General features: G+C 34.5%; 2 protein-coding genes across 2 annotated transcripts in view; one reads left to right on the top strand and one right to left on the bottom strand.

The window, feature by feature from the left end:
* LOC137657735 (coiled-coil domain-containing protein 25-like) overlaps positions 1-1,317 on the bottom strand; it is a 111,819-nt gene extending 110,502 nt beyond the window's left edge. Inside the window, exon 1 of the mRNA XM_068392203.1 lies at positions 1,254-1,317. The gene's annotated coding sequence lies outside the window, so the exon portion shown is untranslated. The remainder of the gene's footprint in view (positions 1-1,253) is intronic.
* A 373-nt stretch (positions 1,318-1,690) lies between these two features.
* LOC137639683 (small proline-rich protein 3-like) overlaps positions 1,691-20,000 on the top strand; it is a 48,089-nt gene continuing 29,779 nt past the window's right edge. Inside the window, exon 1 of the mRNA XM_068371934.1 lies at positions 1,691-1,802. Coding sequence (XP_068228035.1) covers positions 1,691-1,802 — 112 coding nt within the window. The remainder of the gene's footprint in view (positions 1,803-20,000) is intronic.

Raw genomic sequence — 20,000 nt, 5'->3', positions numbered from 1 at the left:
CCTTGCTGGGATTACTTTGAAAGCTGAGAGAAGAAGCCTTACTGCGATTACTTTGAAAGCTGAGGGAAGAATCCTTGCTGGGATTACTTTGAAAGCTGAGAGAAGAATCCTTACTGCGATTACTTTGAAAGCTGAGGGAAGAATCCTTGCTGGGATTACTTTGAAAGCTGAGAGAAGAATCCTTACTGCGATTACTTTGAAAGCTGAGGGAAGAATCCTTGCTGGGATTACTTTGAAAGCTGAGAGAAGAATCCTTACTGCGATTACTTTGAAAGCTGAGGGAAAAATCCTTACTGGGATTATTTTGAAAGTTGAGAGAAAAATCCTAAGTCACATATATGACCTAGAAAAAGTACTGTACATGGCAGAACGGATAGAGGCAATGTAGTTTCATATATAAAGTGGCATATGAAGGTCAGCGTAGGTGAAAGGATGGATCCGAGTGTCAGAAATTTAGGACCATGGGTGTTACGATGGGCGAAGAGAAGGAAACCTTAGAGAGGTCAAGATAGAAATAGCGCGGAAATATTGGGGATTATGAGCCTTTATAATCAGGCCGTACGGGAATGGATGTAACATAGATGGGAATGGAAAAATGTGTTAATGATGTTCCATTATTCTGGTGATGAGCCCAGAGTTGCCAGGTTTTCTAAACGAGAAAAGGCCAACTTCTAATCAACCGCAGTTTTAAAAGGCCAACCCATTAGTAGAAAAAGGCCAAAAATTATAGTATTGGTCCACCCTTTTTTCATGATATTACTACAGGCCAACCAATTTCATAAAAGGCCAAATTTGAGTTAGTTTTGGCCTGAAAAAGGCCAACTTGGCAACCCTGGATGAGCCTCCAGCGTAGGTTTGAAAGAAGGGGTGGGGGGGGGGGGGGTTGTAAGATATGTCATAACAGGAGCCATTGTTGCATTGGGTAATTTATTGATTTTAATTTGACATATCTTCCCATTCTACTTTGCAGCTTCAGAGGCATAAAGGCATTCCAGATTATTTAAAACCACTTAATATAAAAAAAAAAAAAACGTTAATGTTTCTTAACCCATTTGAAAGCTTATGAAACGGCTGTTTGGCTGTCTACTGTAAATAATTGGCGATAGGTTTCATCGTTGGTCCAGATTAATGATAACATATTCTCTTAAAGAAGAAAGTACTTTTTTCATTGGCAATATAATATATTGCTACTACCATTACTTCTAAGTGCTCACCTTACTTTCACAATATCATAACAAGTGTCGCTCACATACCTGGCACCACGTATTAGCTTCTGCACCTTTTTAATCCAATTAATAGATCTCCCTTGGTATTTCTGGAAAAAGAGAAAGAAAGGGAATTAATAACAATACAAAAATTGCATTTTTAAACTATAAGGAACGATAACAAAACACGTCCGTAAAGCTAATATTACTGTCCAGATAGTGGCCGGCAAAATAATATATGCAGTGTTCAAGCACAGTAATTTCATGCATCTAAAAAGTTATGTCAAGATTGGCGTTCAAGTATTGATGAACAAATGAATACCCAAAGCAACTGTAGCAATTTGAAAATAACCATTTAACTTATATTGGAAGTGTTGCTTGGATTCTAAGGAGATTTAAACAGTAACTACATAACATATCCTGAAACAAACGAACCCGTTTTAGACGATCAACTTGAAGAAAGAATTAGCGTTACAATTGCAAAAATGATAGAAGAAGGTGATGATGTGGAGGACCAGAAAGAAAACAACCAGAGAAAGAGATCTCCAGCAAACAGCTTAAACTCACGGTCCCGGGTTGGGATCGATCTGCTGTCATGTGAATGCTAGCCAAACACGTTACCACAAGGAAAAAAACTAATAATGTTGGTTTATGCATTCGTGGTATAAAAAATAAGATATCGCGTAGTAAAACAAAATTTAATAATATAAAAGCAAAATATGTAAAAAAAAATAAAAAAGTACAATAACTTTAAGAATATCATGAACTTTTTCCGAAGTATTATTTTAGCTATATAATAATAATAATAATAATAATAATAATAAGGGCGAGTGGAAAGGGCTATTTTAGATTTTATGAACCACAAACCATAATCAACAGATGAAGTAAAAAAATAAAAGTGACCAATATATATATATATATATATATATATATATATATATATATATGTATGTATATGTATATATGTATATGTATATGTATATATATAATATATATATATATATATATATACATATATATATATATATATATATACAGTATATATATATGCATATATATATATATATATATGTATATGTATATATAATATATATATATATATATATATATACACATATATATATATATATATATATATATATATATATATACAGTATATATATATATATATATATATATATATATATATATATATATATAATATAAATAACATCGGAAGGAATTTACAGTTAGTCAGTGGTGGTAAAATAGAAAGTTTAAAACGTTTTCATATAGTATTTCTTCTGAAAACCAGTATAGCCTCGCCCTGGCTTCACCTCTAATTAGAGATCAAATTATAGTTCGATTAATGATCCCCTTGACAGCAAACGAAAACTCATCTCGCTTGAGGAGCCACGCCCGGACAAATGACATTTATCAAAATGACCCGGATTATCGGTCCTGATTATTCGCCCACAAGACCATAAACTATATATATATATATATATATATATATATATATATATATATATATATAAATATATATGTATATACACATATATGTATATATATACTGTATAAATATATATATATATATATATATATATATATATATATATAAATAAATTTATATATATAAAATACAGTATATATATGTATGTATATATATATTTATATATAAGTATATATATAAATACAGTATTATATATACAGTATATATGTATGTATATATATATATATATATATATATATATATATATATATATATATATTTATAAATACAGTATTATATATACAGTATATATGTGAATATATATATATATATATATATATATATATATATATATATATATATATATATGTATGTGTGTGTGTGTGTGTGTGTGATTGTTTCACTTCCCCATAGTTTTCCTTCATTCGTATATCAAAATATATTAGCTTCTCACTTTTCTCTCTCTAGTTTCTCTTTCCAGACGATCTGCTCTGCCCAAATGAGTACTATGATAGTCTTGGAGACATTTTTTGGCCACGTATTTTATTTTTATTGAAACATTTCGATTAAGTTATTTTTAATTAGAAAATTTCGTTCCTGGATGCATCACGTCAATATGTTTGGCCATATGTTTTCTTAATTGAGGCTCTACATTTAGATGTTTTATAGGCATCTGGTTTATGCCTACCTATTTCAAATACTAATTACATATTTTATTCATGTAAATATAACATGTTGTATATTTGTTATAAATTATAAGATTTTTAAATGTATATTTCTTAATAAAAGAAAAACCTATTTCAGATACAGCTACTTATTCAAACACAAGGGTCAATCATTTAATAACTAATTTCAGTATAGATTCTATCTTGCTATTTAACATCTGTTTTTCCCTTCAAAGACTATCGTACCAGAGGAGTTAATTATCGTATTTATTATAAATTTTCTCTTTGTTGACTCCAGCGAAATATCGTAACCATTATCAACTTTCTCGACTCGCGATCTTATAAACTGTATGATATTGATATAACTAAAACCTTCATGCACTTAAAAGGTTTCTCCATAAGAGAAAATTACTACTATGAATAATGGTCATAACAGACAGAATGAAATATAATGAATCGTAACAATTATTCTCAATAGGTTAAAATTCTTCTATATAAACCCCATTTAGTCCTGCGTTAAAAAGAATAGTAATATTTAGCTTTTTGAATAAAAGCGTACGCAACCCGTCAAAAATGATGGCTAAATATTTTAGACAGATACACACAACAAACAGATTCAACCCTTCCAACTCCCCCCCCCCACCTTTCCTAACTACAACACCTCTCACCAAGGTATGACTACTCTCTCTCCTCCTACTCGATGGACGGGGGGGGGGGATCGAATAGTTATACGTCTGGGAATGCTGCTGACGTGACCGGAATAAATATATATATATATATATATATATATATATATATATATACCCTGTATATATATTATATATATACCCTGTATATATATAATATATACATATATATATATATATATATATATATATATATATATATATGTGTGTGTGTGTGTGTGTACCCAGACACTTGTTCTTTATCATGTTACCTTGTAAGGGAGATGTGAAATCTATATGCGAAAATGATAACTTCGACAAATTTAACAAGAACTACTACATATTAAAAAATACACCATTTTGACGTATGTTTTGCAAGGCAAATATACGCTGAAAATACCAACAACCTACGTGTTAAAAATTGAAAGAAGTTGAAATACAAACTAAACTATTATGTTAGGTAGTAGGTTGTCCAGGGCACCAGCCAACAGTTGAGATACTACCGCTAGAGAGTTATGGGGTACCTTCTCTCTGGTTTCGGTTCATTTTTCTTTTGCCTACACATACACTGAATAGTCTGGCCTATTCTTTACATATTCTCCTCTGTCCTCATTTACCTGACAACAATGAGAATACCAAACAATTCTGCTCTTAAGGGGTTAAATACTTCACTGTAATTTTTCAGTGGCCACATTCCCCTTGGTAAGGGTAGGAGAGGCTCTTTAGCTATGGTAAGCAGCTCTCCTAGGAGAAGGACACTCCAAAATCAAACCATTGTTCTCTAGTTTTGGGTAGTGCCATAGCCTCTGTACCATGGCCTTCCACTGTCTTGGGTTAGAGTTCTCTTGCCTGAGGGTACACTCAGGCATACTATTCAATCTAATTTCTCTTCCTCTTGTTTTGTTAAAGTTTTTACATTTTATTTAGGAAATATTTATGTTAATGTTAATGTTCTTAAAATTTTTTATTTTTCCTTATTTCCTTCCCTCTCTGAGCTATTTTCCCTGTTGGAGCCCCTGGGCTTATAGCATCCTGCTTTTTCAACTAGGGTTGTGGCTTGGCAAATAATAATAATAATAATAATGTGGGGTTACTCGAGGTCGGTGAAACTGTTTAGATTATTCTTAATTAGCTGAAATGCTTATTAACTTCTGTTTTATTCTAATTTTATTTAAGAAACAGCATTCAAATCAAAACTTACACTGGCAGAGGATCAGCACATCGACAACAAAACAAAAACAGATTACACAGTAATTAGATTTGGCATTCCATTTGAACAAAGACTATTCTCTGTTTCCATTTCCTCTACACCTTTGCAAATTAACAGTTCTGTATGTGGAAAAATTCTCTTCTGTTCATTTCAGATAATGACACCTCTCTACCAAAACTAAGAAGTAGATACCAAAAAAAACTTTCTTCATAGATCAGCCATTTTCGGGTAGTGATTTATAATAGGTTTTTAAATTATGTGATTCGAATCACCTTCTTACCTATGCCTCCTTCCATTCCTTTAATCTTTCACTTATTCTCTTTCTTTTTCTCTTGAGAACAGCATCTAAAACTAATCAAGCACTACATTGAAGTTTATTCTTTTCCATTAGATCTAAAAGTCTTTTCAGAGCAGGTTCATCATCACTTCGGGATTAGATGATCGGCATAAATCTGCTCTATTGTCAGATACCATCTATTCCGTGTTTACGAGATTCGACGATGAGGAATAAAACCTGAGCCAATTAAGGATCGCAACGACGTAACTGCTGCAACACAGATTTTATCTTTGTTATGTTGATTGAGTTGTCCACTTTTCACATTCCTGTTTTTTTCTATTTATTTATTTATTTTTCTCGAGGGGCAATACGATGTTTCTCTTATTTCTTCACTTTCCTCTTCGTATGATCTTACTTTTCTTTCAGTGAATAAATAAGTTCAAATTTATGTTCAGCGAATACAGAAAAGCCCATTATTTTGAAATTATTTAACGCGTTACTAAACTTTATAGAAGATGAAGTCCCTAAAACCGGTCATCTATCATTTGAATTTGAGAACCTTTTCCCGAATTATGTTTAAAGGTTTAATGGCTGCTCATGGATGGCAGAGGCAAGGAACAGTGTCAATGCTCCAACTAGCAGGTCATTGAATACCCTAGACTAGGGACTGACCATATATACATATGATCAAAGCCCAAGACCCCTCTCCACTCAAGCTAAGACCAGGGAGGGTTCAGACAATGGCTGCTGATGACATCAGCAGGTAGACCTATAGCCTCCCCCCAAACGCCCCATCCTTAGCTTACAAGGTTGCAAACACTAAAGAAACTAACGAGCTTGAGCGGGACTCGAACCCCAGTCAGGCAGATCACCCGGCAGGGACCTTTCCAATAGGCCACGACAACAATGATTACATCCTCGTTATAACCAACAATATATTTCAGCTTTAAGAAGTATGATTTGGATTTTTTTCCTTCTTGCAGTAAATGTGACGGGAAAAAACAATCCCCATAAATATTCTCTAATAAGTACGCTTTTTTTTTTTAAGACACGAACTTCGTAGTTGAGACGAATAATAGTAATAAATCCTAAAAAATATATCATTTTGAAAGATCGACCGAAACGAGTAGCACGCGTGTCAAAACAGCAGCCACTCAGACGATCAAGTTAATGATTATCGCCCGATAAAGGTTACTTGTAAGACGTCCCAGTGATCCATAATAGTAATAACCTGCCATAACCCACTGTCTTGGGTTAGAGTTTTCTAGCTTGAGGGTACACTCGGGCGCACTATTCTATCTTATTTCTCTTCCTCTTTTTTTGTGAAATCTGTTCTAGTTTATATAGAAAATATTTAATTTAATGTGGTTACTGTTCTTAAAATATTTTATTTCAATTGTTTCGTTTCCTCACTGGGCTATTTTCCCTGATGGGGCCCCTGGACTTAAAGCATCCTGCATTCCCAACTAGGGTTGCAGCTTAGCAAGTAATAGTAATAACAATAATAATAATAATAATAATAATAATAAATTATTTTAAGGAAAATAAATAACGCTGACTGTGTTACCTCAACTTTTACGTGTGAAGAATTGAGTGAACACAAACCACAAGTGAAAAATCAATACATTTCTTATCCTTTAAATCCTCTAAATCGGGTTTTTCAATTACTATTCATCTTTGCAAAAAGTTCTCAGATAATTTATTTGAAGACCAAAACTAAAACAAATTCTAAATAAAACTCTTTCATGCGACATGTCGAGCTTAATATTCAGATATATACAATTTTCTCATAGCATAAAACATATATGACAATGATAATGTAAAATTAACATGTCATGAACGTTTTGTGATCTATTATTTCTCAAACAATATTCAGGCTTCGCTGTCATTTGCATTCATATAAACAAACAAGGGATAATTTTCTTTTCTTTTTTTTTAATTCAATTTTGTTCTTAACATTGCCCACTGCGCTGGATAAGTGTGTGACGAGCCGAGAGAGGGTTGTGAACTCAAAGGCAGGATGCAATCAACTGAGTTATATTGTTATAGAACACTCTCCTTTATATACAAAACCTCAAGGCAACAGGACATAACAAGTTAACAAGACAGACAATGTTACAGAGGAAACAGCAGACATGAATTTTCATGTTCGTTTAGTGCGAGGGAAGAGCGAAGATACAAGCATAATATATGCAAAAGGAATTATGTACAATTGTGTGACACACGGTTGGTACATGTGCCCTACTTGACAACCATCACGAATATTAACACCAAACTAAAATCACACCATCTTAAAAGGGTGTTTATGACAATGGTAGTTGTAAAGAATGATTGTTACTTTAAATCAGTTAATCATCACATAAAGATTGATTATTCAGTAGTATTCTGTAAATTGGCATCACAACGATTATGGGATACAATAGGCAAATCAACCGAATAAAATGGAAGGATAATACAGTAAAATTAACTATATTACCAATACTTAAATTTATAAATAATACTGCACTCAAAATATATAAAAAAAGAGTAAAACCTAAATTTAATTTTTTTATTACATTTCAAAGCCCAAGTTCACAGTATTTATATTTGAACTCCAGAACATTTAGATATTCTTGTTTTTATCTGCTTATAAATCAACTAAAAAAGTGATTGGCGTTGTAATGTGTACAACACATATCGGTCAAGACAGGTGTTCATTTTCTCCTCAATGAAGTTACATGATTGCTTTGTCGATGCACTCCATCTGAACTCTTTTTTTTAACAAAGGTTCAAGAAAATTCTTAAAAAAAAAAAAAAAAAAAAAAAACTAAATTGAGATCAACTGCAAATAATGACACTAAAATTACTTGTAACATCAACAACTTCAATCACAGCAACCGCCACGAAATTATTTACAATTAATAGGTAAAATGAGACAGGAGAAAGTAGAGAGGAGCCATACATAAGGAAAATTTGCCTTAAAAATTTTGACGAACTGTCACTAAACACAGGCAGCATCTTTATATTCTTATCATTATTATTATTAATTGCTAAGCTACAACCCTAGTTGGAAAAGCAGAACGCTATAAGCTCAGGGGGCTTCAACAGGGAAAATTATATTACATTATATCATATCATATTTCGTTACAAATACTTCTTTTAAGAGTCCCATATCCCAAAAGCTCAGGGGCTCCAACAGGGAAAATAGCCCAGTGAGGAAAAGAAACAAGGAAAAATCAAATATTTTAAGAACAGTTAAACCTTTGAGAAGAAAAACGATAGAAAAAAAATAAAAAAGAATAAGGCAAAAATAAATAAAAATCATACTAAATCCGAATCATAGAAGCGAAACAGGTTCAGTCCTTGTTAGATAAACATCTTACTAAAGTCATCACACGCTCGAGGGAGTTCAACTACAAAAACATCCATATGTTTAAAACCCATTTAAACTAACTACTTCCTCTTTCCCTCTTCTAACCTTCAATAACACAACCATCAAAACGAGAGTGAAACTGATAAGTAAAATCTATTCTCCTTTCGCTCTCTTTTGGAGAAAGTGAATGATTACGAAAACTCTCGCTTGAGGGTACACTCGGGCACGCTGTTCTGTCTTGTTTCTCTTCCTCTTGTTTTGTTCACGTTTTTATATTTTATATAGGAGATAATTATTTTAATGTTACTCATCATAATTTTTTTCCCTTGTTTCCTTTCCTCACTGGGCTATTTTCCCTGCTGGAGCCCCTGGGCTTATAGCATCCTTCTTTTCGAACTAGGGTTGTAGCTTAGCAATAAATAAATAAATAAAACAGCGGGATGTAGAGGCAGGTAGGTGTGTTGAGTGACATGCATTCCTAGCATCCTTTAAACGAGGAGGAAGATCACCTTGCTATAGTGAAACCTCAAATTACGAACAAGCCCTTATACAGAGGCAATTATCAGCCTTTAAATGGTGGAAGCTGATCGCTTGCAACCATCTTGATTTATGGCTTGCGGATTCAATCCGGCAGCGTATAATTTCACGGCTTTATTACGATGCCAAGGATAAGATCTTATTGGCGAGCGAGTATCGGGTATTAGTATGCGCAAGGGGAGAGAAATAAAAATAATAAGAATAAAAGTAGTTCGCCCGACAAAACAGGACAAAACGGGGTTAGCTCTTGTCCAGTTCGCCATGACCGGCATGATCACTTGAAAGCATTTGGTCTCGTTTCCGCTGGTTCTCTCTCTCTCTCTCTCTCTCTCTCTCTCTCTCTCTCTCTCTCTCTCTCTCTCTCTCTCTCTCTCTCTCTCTCTAATGAAAATAACAACCCCCCCTCTCTCTCTCTCTCTCTCTCGAACTAAGATGAAATAACAACCCCCCCCTCTCTCTCTCTCTCTCTCTCTCTCTCTCTCTCTCTCTCTCTCTCTCTCTCTAGAACTATAATGAAAATAACAACCCCCTCTCTCTCTCTCTCTCTCGAACTAAGATGAAATAACAACCCCCCCCCCCCTCTCTCTCTCTCTCTCTCTCTCTCTCTCTCTCTCTCTCTCTCTCTCTCTAATACTATAGAACTAAGATGAAAATACGAACCTCTCTCTCTCATTGGAAAATTTACTAAATACTTCCATAAATTAATAAATAGACGAATAAAGCTAAACGCAAAGATATCTCTAATAAAGTATATAAAACACTGAAAAGAATTAAAATCAATTTACCCAATCATAATAAAACACAGATGTTGATCGATTCTCCCAAAAATGGTCAAATCTTTCCATGACTTGAACTGACTAATTTCTTCCGTTAATAAAAAATTTAAATAGTTTTAAAAATTTTCAAAGAACCCAAATCTAACTCGTCTTTAAAATAGACAAACTACAAAACTGTTTTACCTAAAATATTCTATTCTATTAATCTTTAAAGGAAAGGATTAAATTTTAAAGCAATGATCCGAAATCTTTGAGCACAAATGCAAATTTCATCTGCATAGATTTCGTCGCAGGTTTTCTCTTCCAAAGCTGGAAATAGTCCTGATATTTCAGGGAATTCTATACCTGATATTTAGTAATTGTTTCTTATCAAATAAAACACTTGGGATGGGATTTTAATTGAAATGTCTTTGACCAATAAGATCTATAACAATTATTCAAAACATTCAAACATTAAATGCATAAAAAGTCTAAAATTCCGTTAACTTCCAGAGCATCATGTAAAATGAAAAATGCAAAAAGGTTAAAAAAATTGCAAATAAACAAACCATTGAACATGAAGTGGAATTACTAGAGGCAATAGTTGAAATTAAACCTATACAAGATAGACAAAGATAATATCATCTGCGGATGATCTAAATTATAACTACTATTACTTACAAACAGAACGCCTCACTTTACGAAATTTTACCTTACGATATAACGAAAGATCTGAAGCATGCGAAATACCAACACCTCTACTGATATAAATAGGAATTACATCTAACTTCAAGTTCCCGGGTATTTTTGATGGTCTAATTTTAAAAGCTGTGATAATAGAAGGTGATACCAAGAATAGGTGAATAATAATCATAATTAAGTACAGCCTCATTTCCGCAAAACAACTTAGGGAGTTGGAGCCTGGAGAAAGATCTGGTAGCTAATAAATTCTCAATTTTGCAGTTCTGTCTCGTGTCCGACTGATTCGTTCCAGATTTCTGGAATGATTTCTGTGAAGGCTGCGAGCAACTTTACTTTGCATGTACAGGTTTAAAGGTCACTCATAAATGGTAGAGGTAATGGACTATGACAATACCTTAGAGATTGACCATATACAGAAATGATCAGCACCTAAGCCCCAGTCCATCAAGCTAGGACCAAACACCACATCCCTAGCTCACAAGGATGGTTAGGTTGCAGACAGAAGAAATTATTGAGCTTGAGCGGGTATCGAACCCTAGTCCAGCAGATTGCCAGGCAGGGAAGTTTCCAGTAGACTACCACTGCAAGGTTGACATCATCATACACTATACTAGATTGTACTCTAAGAGTTTGGACCATCAAACAATATATATCGTTAATAAATGTTAGAAGCAATGTCCCATGACACTACCCTACAAGACACTACAAGAATTTCTTAGTTTCTTCACTAAAGATGCTCTCAACAATATACTTCTGCTAGCAGCCATTTAAGCATATAAGAAAGATATGAAATATATTGCCTCCGACTCCTCATTTATGACGTTTATAAATATATTGCAATGCGGTTATCAGAAAGGATCTCTGACATGACTTACAGTGAAAAATGTCTAGGGTTGTGATGACCTATTGGAAACGCCCTAGCCTGGCAATCTGCCGGACGAGGGTTCGAGTCCCGCTCAAGCTCGATATTTTCTTGTACTGTCTGCTACCTCAGAATCCCTGTGAGCTAAGGACAAGGAGTTTGAGTCATCAGCAGGCATTGCCTGGCACTTCCTGGTCTTAGCTTGGATGGAGAGGGGCTTGGGCGCTGATCTTAAGTAAATATGGTCAGTCTCTAGGGCACTGTCACTGTCCCTTGCCTCTGCCATTCATGAGTGGCCTTTAAACCTTTAGAACCTACGATCTTTTGATTGTCATACCCTTTGTCAGAAAGGGAAATCTGGCGAGAAATGGGTCAAGATAAGAATCAGTAAGAACACGAATAGAGAATATTTAACTTCAAAGATTCAATAAAGAAATTTTGTTCATCTTATAAATGGTTGACATCCTCTTATCATTACTGAATATAAAGGAAAGCAAATATAGATGCAAAGTTGGAGGATTTTAACTGGGCTTACAAAAGATGAGAATAATTTGCATCCTGTACTTTGGTTCTCAATTAATTTAATTTCTCTTCTCTTACTGATCGGTCCCTTTAAATTAAGCAAATTTCTGTCGTGGAAAAAAAGTAGTCTTGTGGGCGGAAAATGAGGGAAAACTTTATTTCTGAGTTTTACTGATGACAAAATTGAATATGTTAATTTGTATTTCTTTATTTAGAACTTTAAATTTGCTTGGGGGTTGATGGCATCTATCAGCAAGCGTAAGAGCTATTCTATTTCCACTCCTGAACGTGTTTTGTTTATCAAGATATGTCAATCAATTATATATAAATCAGGATAGATCATTGGTAGAGAATTTGACATTCACCTTAGGAGGGAAAACCTAAATCCAATGATATGGTTCAATTAAATTTCTTATCCGGAAGGTGGTCAGAATTCAATCTGTAACAGCAGTACAGTCACCTTCTGTTATTTCCCATACAACTTTCATCTGTCGGACCATTAATGAAACTGCATAGTTTAACTTTCATGTCCATTTCGAAATCAGGTCTAAAGTTGACCTAAAAACTCTAATGAAGGGGATGATGTCCACTCGGAATACGGGGAAAAAAAAGAAATTCTACTTGGTGGAGTCAGTGAACCATGCAAGGCAAACCAAGTATTTCAGAAATGCCACTTTTGTACAAAAAGAACAGTATTAATAGGGTTGTCCCCTTAACGTATCTTGAAACAATAAAAGAGAATCAAGAAAAATAAGACAAGACATTTCCCTAATAATCCCCTAAGAACCGTCGCTCTCTTTAACAAGTTTACGTTTGCATGTTCTCTTTTGAAAAATTAAACAACGAAGAATAAAAAAATAAGAGTAGACATTTCCCTAATAATCCCCTAAGAACCGTCGCTCTCTTTAACGGATTACGTCTGTATGTTCTCTTTTGAAAAATTAAACAACGAAGAATAAAAAAAAAGGTGGGTCCTGATGCTTCTGCACGTAGAGGCACTGATAAAGTATTAAGACAGGAGAAAGTCATGGTAATGTCACTGATACGGATGAAGCTTAGATAACATGTGGCATTTCAGATGACGTCACGACAATGCACAGCATAGATACTCCCTTATATGGAGAGTATGGAATGTTTGGTCCCATATATTCATAAAAAAAAACCTAGGTGCATACTGTAGATGAAGAACCTGTGAGTCAGTCTATTGCTCAAGTTAATTATATGCCAACTTCAAGTTAGTATTACTTTACCTTTACCAAAATAAAGTAAATTTACAAGGTTTAGCTAAATAAGAATACTTGAAATCTATAACGTCTACTCTACCTTGGTTACTAGATCTTTGATTTTAAGTCTCTATCATTATATAAAAGAAGCAAAACTAATCTATCACAATTGTTTTTAATTCAATTCAATGTAAGTACGGGTATAAGACTGGCGTTTAATCTCATTTTTTTGCTACAGTTGAATGAAAAATATTTCCAATTATCTGAGATTTCTTGCAAAGGTGTAACGGTCGCTAATGAATGGCAGAGAAGGTAAAGGAGTAAGAATGCCCCAGAGATTGGCCATATATACAATATATATGATTAGCGCCCAAGCCCTCTCTCCACCCAAGGTAGGACCAGGGAAGGTCAGGCAACGACTGCTGATGTCACAGCAGGTAGACCTCATTCTTAGCTCAGGAGGAGGGTCAGGTTCTACAAGAAACTATCGAGCTTGAGCGAATCTCGAACCCCAGTCCAGCAGATTGCCAGGTAGGGACGTTTCCAGTGGGCTACCCCGGAAAAAAAAAAAAAAAAAAAAAAAAAAAAAAAAAAAAAAACTATACGTGTGAAAAAATACAACGAAAAGACGACTACACAATTGAAATAATGAAAGGAATATATTAATGACTAGTGTCAAGAGAGAGAGAGAGAGAGAGTGAAGTCAAGAACTTCTGCAACTTTTTGTTATATTCATAAGGTTCTGTACAGACAAGATTTGGATGCTCGTCTAGCTCCTATTTACATAGGGAAGGCAGCAAAAACTGTTTTGGTACTCTATAGGGACTTAAAATTCATGTTACCCTTTGCAGAACAGCAAGACCAGTGGTTCTCAGCCTTGTTCGCCCCATGCATCCCTTTCACCATATGTCAGAATGTCATTCACCTTCCTTTTAGAGATTGTCAGCCGTAAAAGTGTATTCCAAATACAATGCATATAATACAAAAAATCTCTTTACTTCTTCCATATTAGTACATATACATTTACGATTTTACATAGGTTATTTTTATGGTAGAGTTTTACAAATGTAAACGTAAAATATTGATAAAATTATAGAGCTTGAATAAAAGTAAAATAGTTTTCTATTAATAATGATAAACTTAACAAACCAAACGCCAGACTGAGGTTCGAGTCCTACTCAAACTCGTTAGTTCTTTTGGTCGCTGCAACCTTACCATACTTGTGAGCTAGGGATGGGGGGTTTGGGGGAACCTACAGATTTATCTGCAGAGTCACCAGCAACCATTGCTTGCTCCTCCTTGTCCTAGCTTAGGTGGAGGGGGAGGGGATTGGGCACTGATCATATGTCGATATGGTCAATCTCTAAGGCATTGTCCCGCTTGATTGAGCATTTTTACGGTCCCTTGCCTCTGCCCTTCATGAGCGGCCTTTAAACCTTTAATGCAATAAACAGTTTAATAGGATACGAGTATATTGTAAATTTTTAATTAATATTATTCAGACGATGATAGTCAATGAAAAAACTGAGATCGTTTCTCCCTCGTCAATTCTGGAATACACAGAGTGCTGGAAAGAGCACAACACATCTTCCTTTTTTACCTCTAAACTACTATGTTGCTTCGCTATAATTTGCAACAGAGTTGCTATGTCGATAAAAAGAGAAGCATTGCACGGATAGCTTTTTCCTCCACTTATGGGTAGGAATCACACGTCAAGGGCCAAAATTCTGTGATTGATTTATCATAGAACATATCTCGGGCCTGGGAATCTCAAATGCAATAAAAAATGGATATTCTAACAGTCTATTTGCCAATACGTGGTCCCAATTCCCCGTTCCCTAACACATGAAATTCTTCGCTGGGGGGAATTCCCCCCCCCCCCCTGATTGAGAACCCCCTGACCTAGACGCTATACAACATCTGCCAACATACTGTAGGATATAATTTCATCATAAATTATTATTATTATTGTTATTATTATTATTATTATTATTATTATTATTATTATTATTATTATTATTACTTGCTAAGCTACAAACCTAGTTGGAAAAGCAGGATGTTATAAGTCCAGGGGCTCCAATAGGAGAAAATAGCCCAGTGAGGAAAGGAAAAAAGGAAAAATAAAATATTTTAAGATGAGTAACAATAATAAAATGAATATCTCCTATAAAAACTATATAATCTTTAACAAAACAAGAGGAAGAGAAACTATGTACAACAGTGTGCCCAAGTGTCCCCTCAAGCAAGAGAACTCTAACCCAAGAGAGTGGAAGGCCATGGTACAGAAGCTATGGCACTACGATCATTTTAACCAATTCAAATTTTATACTTATAGGTATTTCCTTCCAGTTTCTCAGCAAGTCCTAATGACCGAGGTTGCTAAACCCATGGCATTCTTTTGAGTCCAACAGATGTTTGTGAACATTAGGAGCTTCATAGGCTAGTATGCAGCTGGTCAGGAGCTACCCACAAACCAAGCAAACGAGGGTTGGATGCTACACAAATCAACTTCTAATTAAAATATGGGAGGTGGGTCGCACTAATTAATATATATATATATATATATATATATATATATATATATATGTATATATATATATATACAGTATATATATATATATATATATATATATATATATATATATATATATATATATATATATATATGTAAATATCACCCACGAAATGCATTTAATACCGAATTCTATCTTGGGAATACATATCCACTTGGAATTCATTTTATGGTAACGGATTCTGGCCGGGTGGTGATTCGAACCACCACCTGTACGGCTAGAAACCATGCTGGCAGGGACCCTACCGACTCAGCTATCAAGAGAGACTAAAAGTTTATGACAAGTCCCCCTACATATTCCTGTCGAATTCAGGATTCTGTTCATAGACTTGAAATAGACCCATCTCCACCATGATAGCTGAATCATGAGTTTGCAACACGTGGTTATTTTAATGAACATATATCACAAGTACACGTGATTTTAATTAATGTAAATATCACCCACGAAATGCATTTAATACCGAATTCTATCTTGGGAATACATATCCACTTGGAATTCATTTTATGGTAACGGATTCTGGCCGGGTGGTGATTCGAACCACCACCTGTACGGCTAGAAACCATGCTGGCAGGGACCCTACCGACTCAGCTATCAAGAGAGACTAAAAGTTTATGACAAGTCCCCCTACATATTCCTGTCGAATTCAGGATTCTGTTCATAGACTTGAAATAGACCCATCTCCACCATGATAGCTGAATCATGAGTTTGCAACACGTGGTTATTTTAATGAACATATATCACAAGTACACGTGATTTTAATTAATGTAAATATCACCCACGAAATGCATTTAATACCGAATTCTATCTTGGGAATACATATCCACTTGGAATTCATTTTATGGTAACGGATTCTGGCCGGGTGGTGATTCGAACCACCACCTGTACGGCTAGAAACCATGCTGGCAGGGACCCTACCGACTCAGCTATCAAGAGAGACTAAAAGTTTATGACAAGTCCCCCTACATATTCCTGTCGAATTCAGGATTCTGTTCATAGACTTGAAATAGACCCATCTCCATTTACATTAATTAAAATCACGTGTACTTGTGATATATGTTCATATATATATATATATATATATATATATGTATGTATGTGTGTATGTACATATATAAATATAGATGAGTACATATATATATATATATATATATATACACACACACGCATATATATATATATATATATATATATATATATATGCAGTAGTACGCGCAAAATATATGTACAGACACACACACACACACACACACATATATATATATATATATATATATATATATATATATATATATACTGTATATGCACCCCACATAAGCACTAAGAAAATATATTAACTTCCATTTTTTTTGACACATTATTCATCTCCAGCCTACCGTAAACGTGGTTCCATTACAATGATCTACTCTCCCTCTCTATCCTTGTGGCACTAATTAGTAGAATCTATCAGTAACAGAACCCGGGGAAACAATCAGAGTCTAATCACGTACGAAGTCTTGTAATAAAACCTTAGGTGACCAAACTTCTATTCATTGTCAAACGAGTAATAAAATACCTATTAGAAAAAATATTCTTATGGACATTTAGATTCAATCTTGGTATTCAAACAATGACGGGAATGAATAGGCCAAATAAGGGACCCTGACCCCTCTAGGCTGTAAGGATTACAAGATATGTCATTTAACAGAATGAAAAAAGTTAATCAACGTGGGACAAGAACTGTATAAAAGAATTTAAACCTCAGGGGATTCCAGGATTATTTCCAGCTCGAGTTGTAAGATAGGTAGTCGGTCCTTCGCCCTATTCACCTTTCTCTTCTGAAAACTAAAAATAAGATACGAGCAGAATAAAATAAGTTATTTGTAATGCGTGCGGATTCTTTACATTGTTGAAAATATTGCGAGCTACAGACGAGAGAGAGAGAGAGAGAGAGAGAGAGAGAGAGAGAGAGAGAGAGAGAGAGAGAGAGAGAGAGAGATATTAATAGTATAATGATATAATGTAATTGTAATGATATCAATCAATTGTTTAACTAAAAAAGGATGTGTAACTTGTTTTTTCTAGTTAAAGAAAAGAAACTATCATACAATATAACAATTTCCCGACGAGAGAGAGAGAGAGAGAGAGAGAGAGAGAGAGAGAGAGAGAGAGAGAGAGAGAGAGAGCGAGATTAATAATATAATAATATGTAATAATAGATAATAGTATGAATCAACTGTTTAACTAAAAGGATGTGTAACTTGTTTTTCTCGTTAATGAAAAGAAACTATCATACCCTCACAGCAATTTCCAGACGAGAGAGAGAGAGAGAGAGAGAGAGAGAGAGAGAGAGAGAGAGAGAGAGAGAGAGAGAGAGAGAGAGATTAATAATAGAATGATACAATGTAATAATAGATAATAGTATCAATCAATTGTCTAACTAAAAGGATGCGTAATCGTTTTTCTCGTCAAAGAAAAGAAACTATCATATCATATGACAATTTCCAGACAAGAGAGAGAGAGAGAGAGAGAGAGAGAGAGAGAGAGAGAGAGAGAGAGAGAGAGAGAGAGAGAGAGAGTGTATCAGGTCTTCACGCCCGGACCACATACCCTATTAGCAGATATCAGGTTTGAAAAGATCAAGGATTCTTCTTCCGAATGAAGGCGAAGGCAATCACCTTAGCATAAACAGCTATTTCGATATGTCATTCATCGTTTGAACTATTTTTTTTTTATGAACCTGAAGAGTTTTTACTTAAGATTTCTCTCTAATTGAATGCATGTCAATTGTTACCCTTCACGAGTCTAGGGTATAATGGCGACTTGTGAAGTAACTTTTTTTCTAATTTAAATCTTAAAATGTTTTACTTTGATTATTCATTGCTTCTCTTGTAGTTTATTTGTTTCATTGGTTCAATTCCTAACTGGGCTATTTTTTCCTGTTGGAGCCCTTGGGCTTACAGCATCCTACTTTTCCAACTAAGGTTGTAGCTTAGCAAGTAATAATAATAATAATAATAATAATAATAATAAACTGATAATGATGTCCTTAATAACCCATGCGTTACAGACTGGCACAGTCCAATTAGGACAAAGAAAAGAAAATATCTATATTTACAAACTACACAACTTAATGTCATCATTACTAAAATGTATTAATTAATAAACAGACTAAATATCAGCTAGTGTGAGATCAGTGTTACTGTATGGACACGAGTCCTGGTAAGACAAGGAAACAATATCCAAAAGATTTAAAAAACTTAAGAACAAAGCACTCAACCATAGGCTATTGGGAATTACATGGCACAACAGGATTAGATATGAAACTATAAGAGATTACCCAAGTGTCATATGTGGATGAGCTCATGGTGAGGGGTAGATGGAGATGGTTTGGGAATGATCTTCACACTCCCAGAGAGAGATTAGCCCATAAACTTTCAACTGGTCTCCACAAGACACTAGAAGAGTTGGAAGACCCATTTCTACATGGCTGAGGACTATGAATCGTGAAGTGGAAGATTATGTGTGGAGACGTATTGATTTAAAAGCTAAAGATAGAGACGACTGGTGAAATCTAACCGAGGCCCTTGGCGTCAATGGAATCGGAGATTAGGATGATGATTAATACTATCATCAAAATATCAGAATTGCATTGAAAGGTATAAACAATTGCTTTTCTGGAACAGTTTGAGGTTATCTATAAATGATAGCCTTAGCATGTTGAATAATTTAGCCTTGAAAACCTTTCTAATTTCTCTTTGTCGGGCATTCGAGTAAGTGTCCATTAGGATGACAAGAGAAAAGTAGACATAACATTACCAAAGACAGAATCCCGAGGCAATGACAACATGCAATTTACGAATATACAGAAGAATTGCCATTAAAAGGCTACAGTATAATGATAATGGGTTACGTCGCACAGGTTATCTTTTAAAGGTTAGATTCTCCTCACGGATATATTTTTATTAAATAATTCTTGAATTTGTATCTTATTTCTGTTTCTGA

This window comes from Palaemon carinicauda, chromosome 1, assembly GCF_036898095.1.
Source record: "Palaemon carinicauda isolate YSFRI2023 chromosome 1, ASM3689809v2, whole genome shotgun sequence".
NCBI lineage: Eukaryota > Metazoa > Arthropoda > Malacostraca > Decapoda > Palaemonidae > Palaemon > Palaemon carinicauda.
This window is presented reverse-complemented; position numbering and strand designations above follow the sequence as displayed.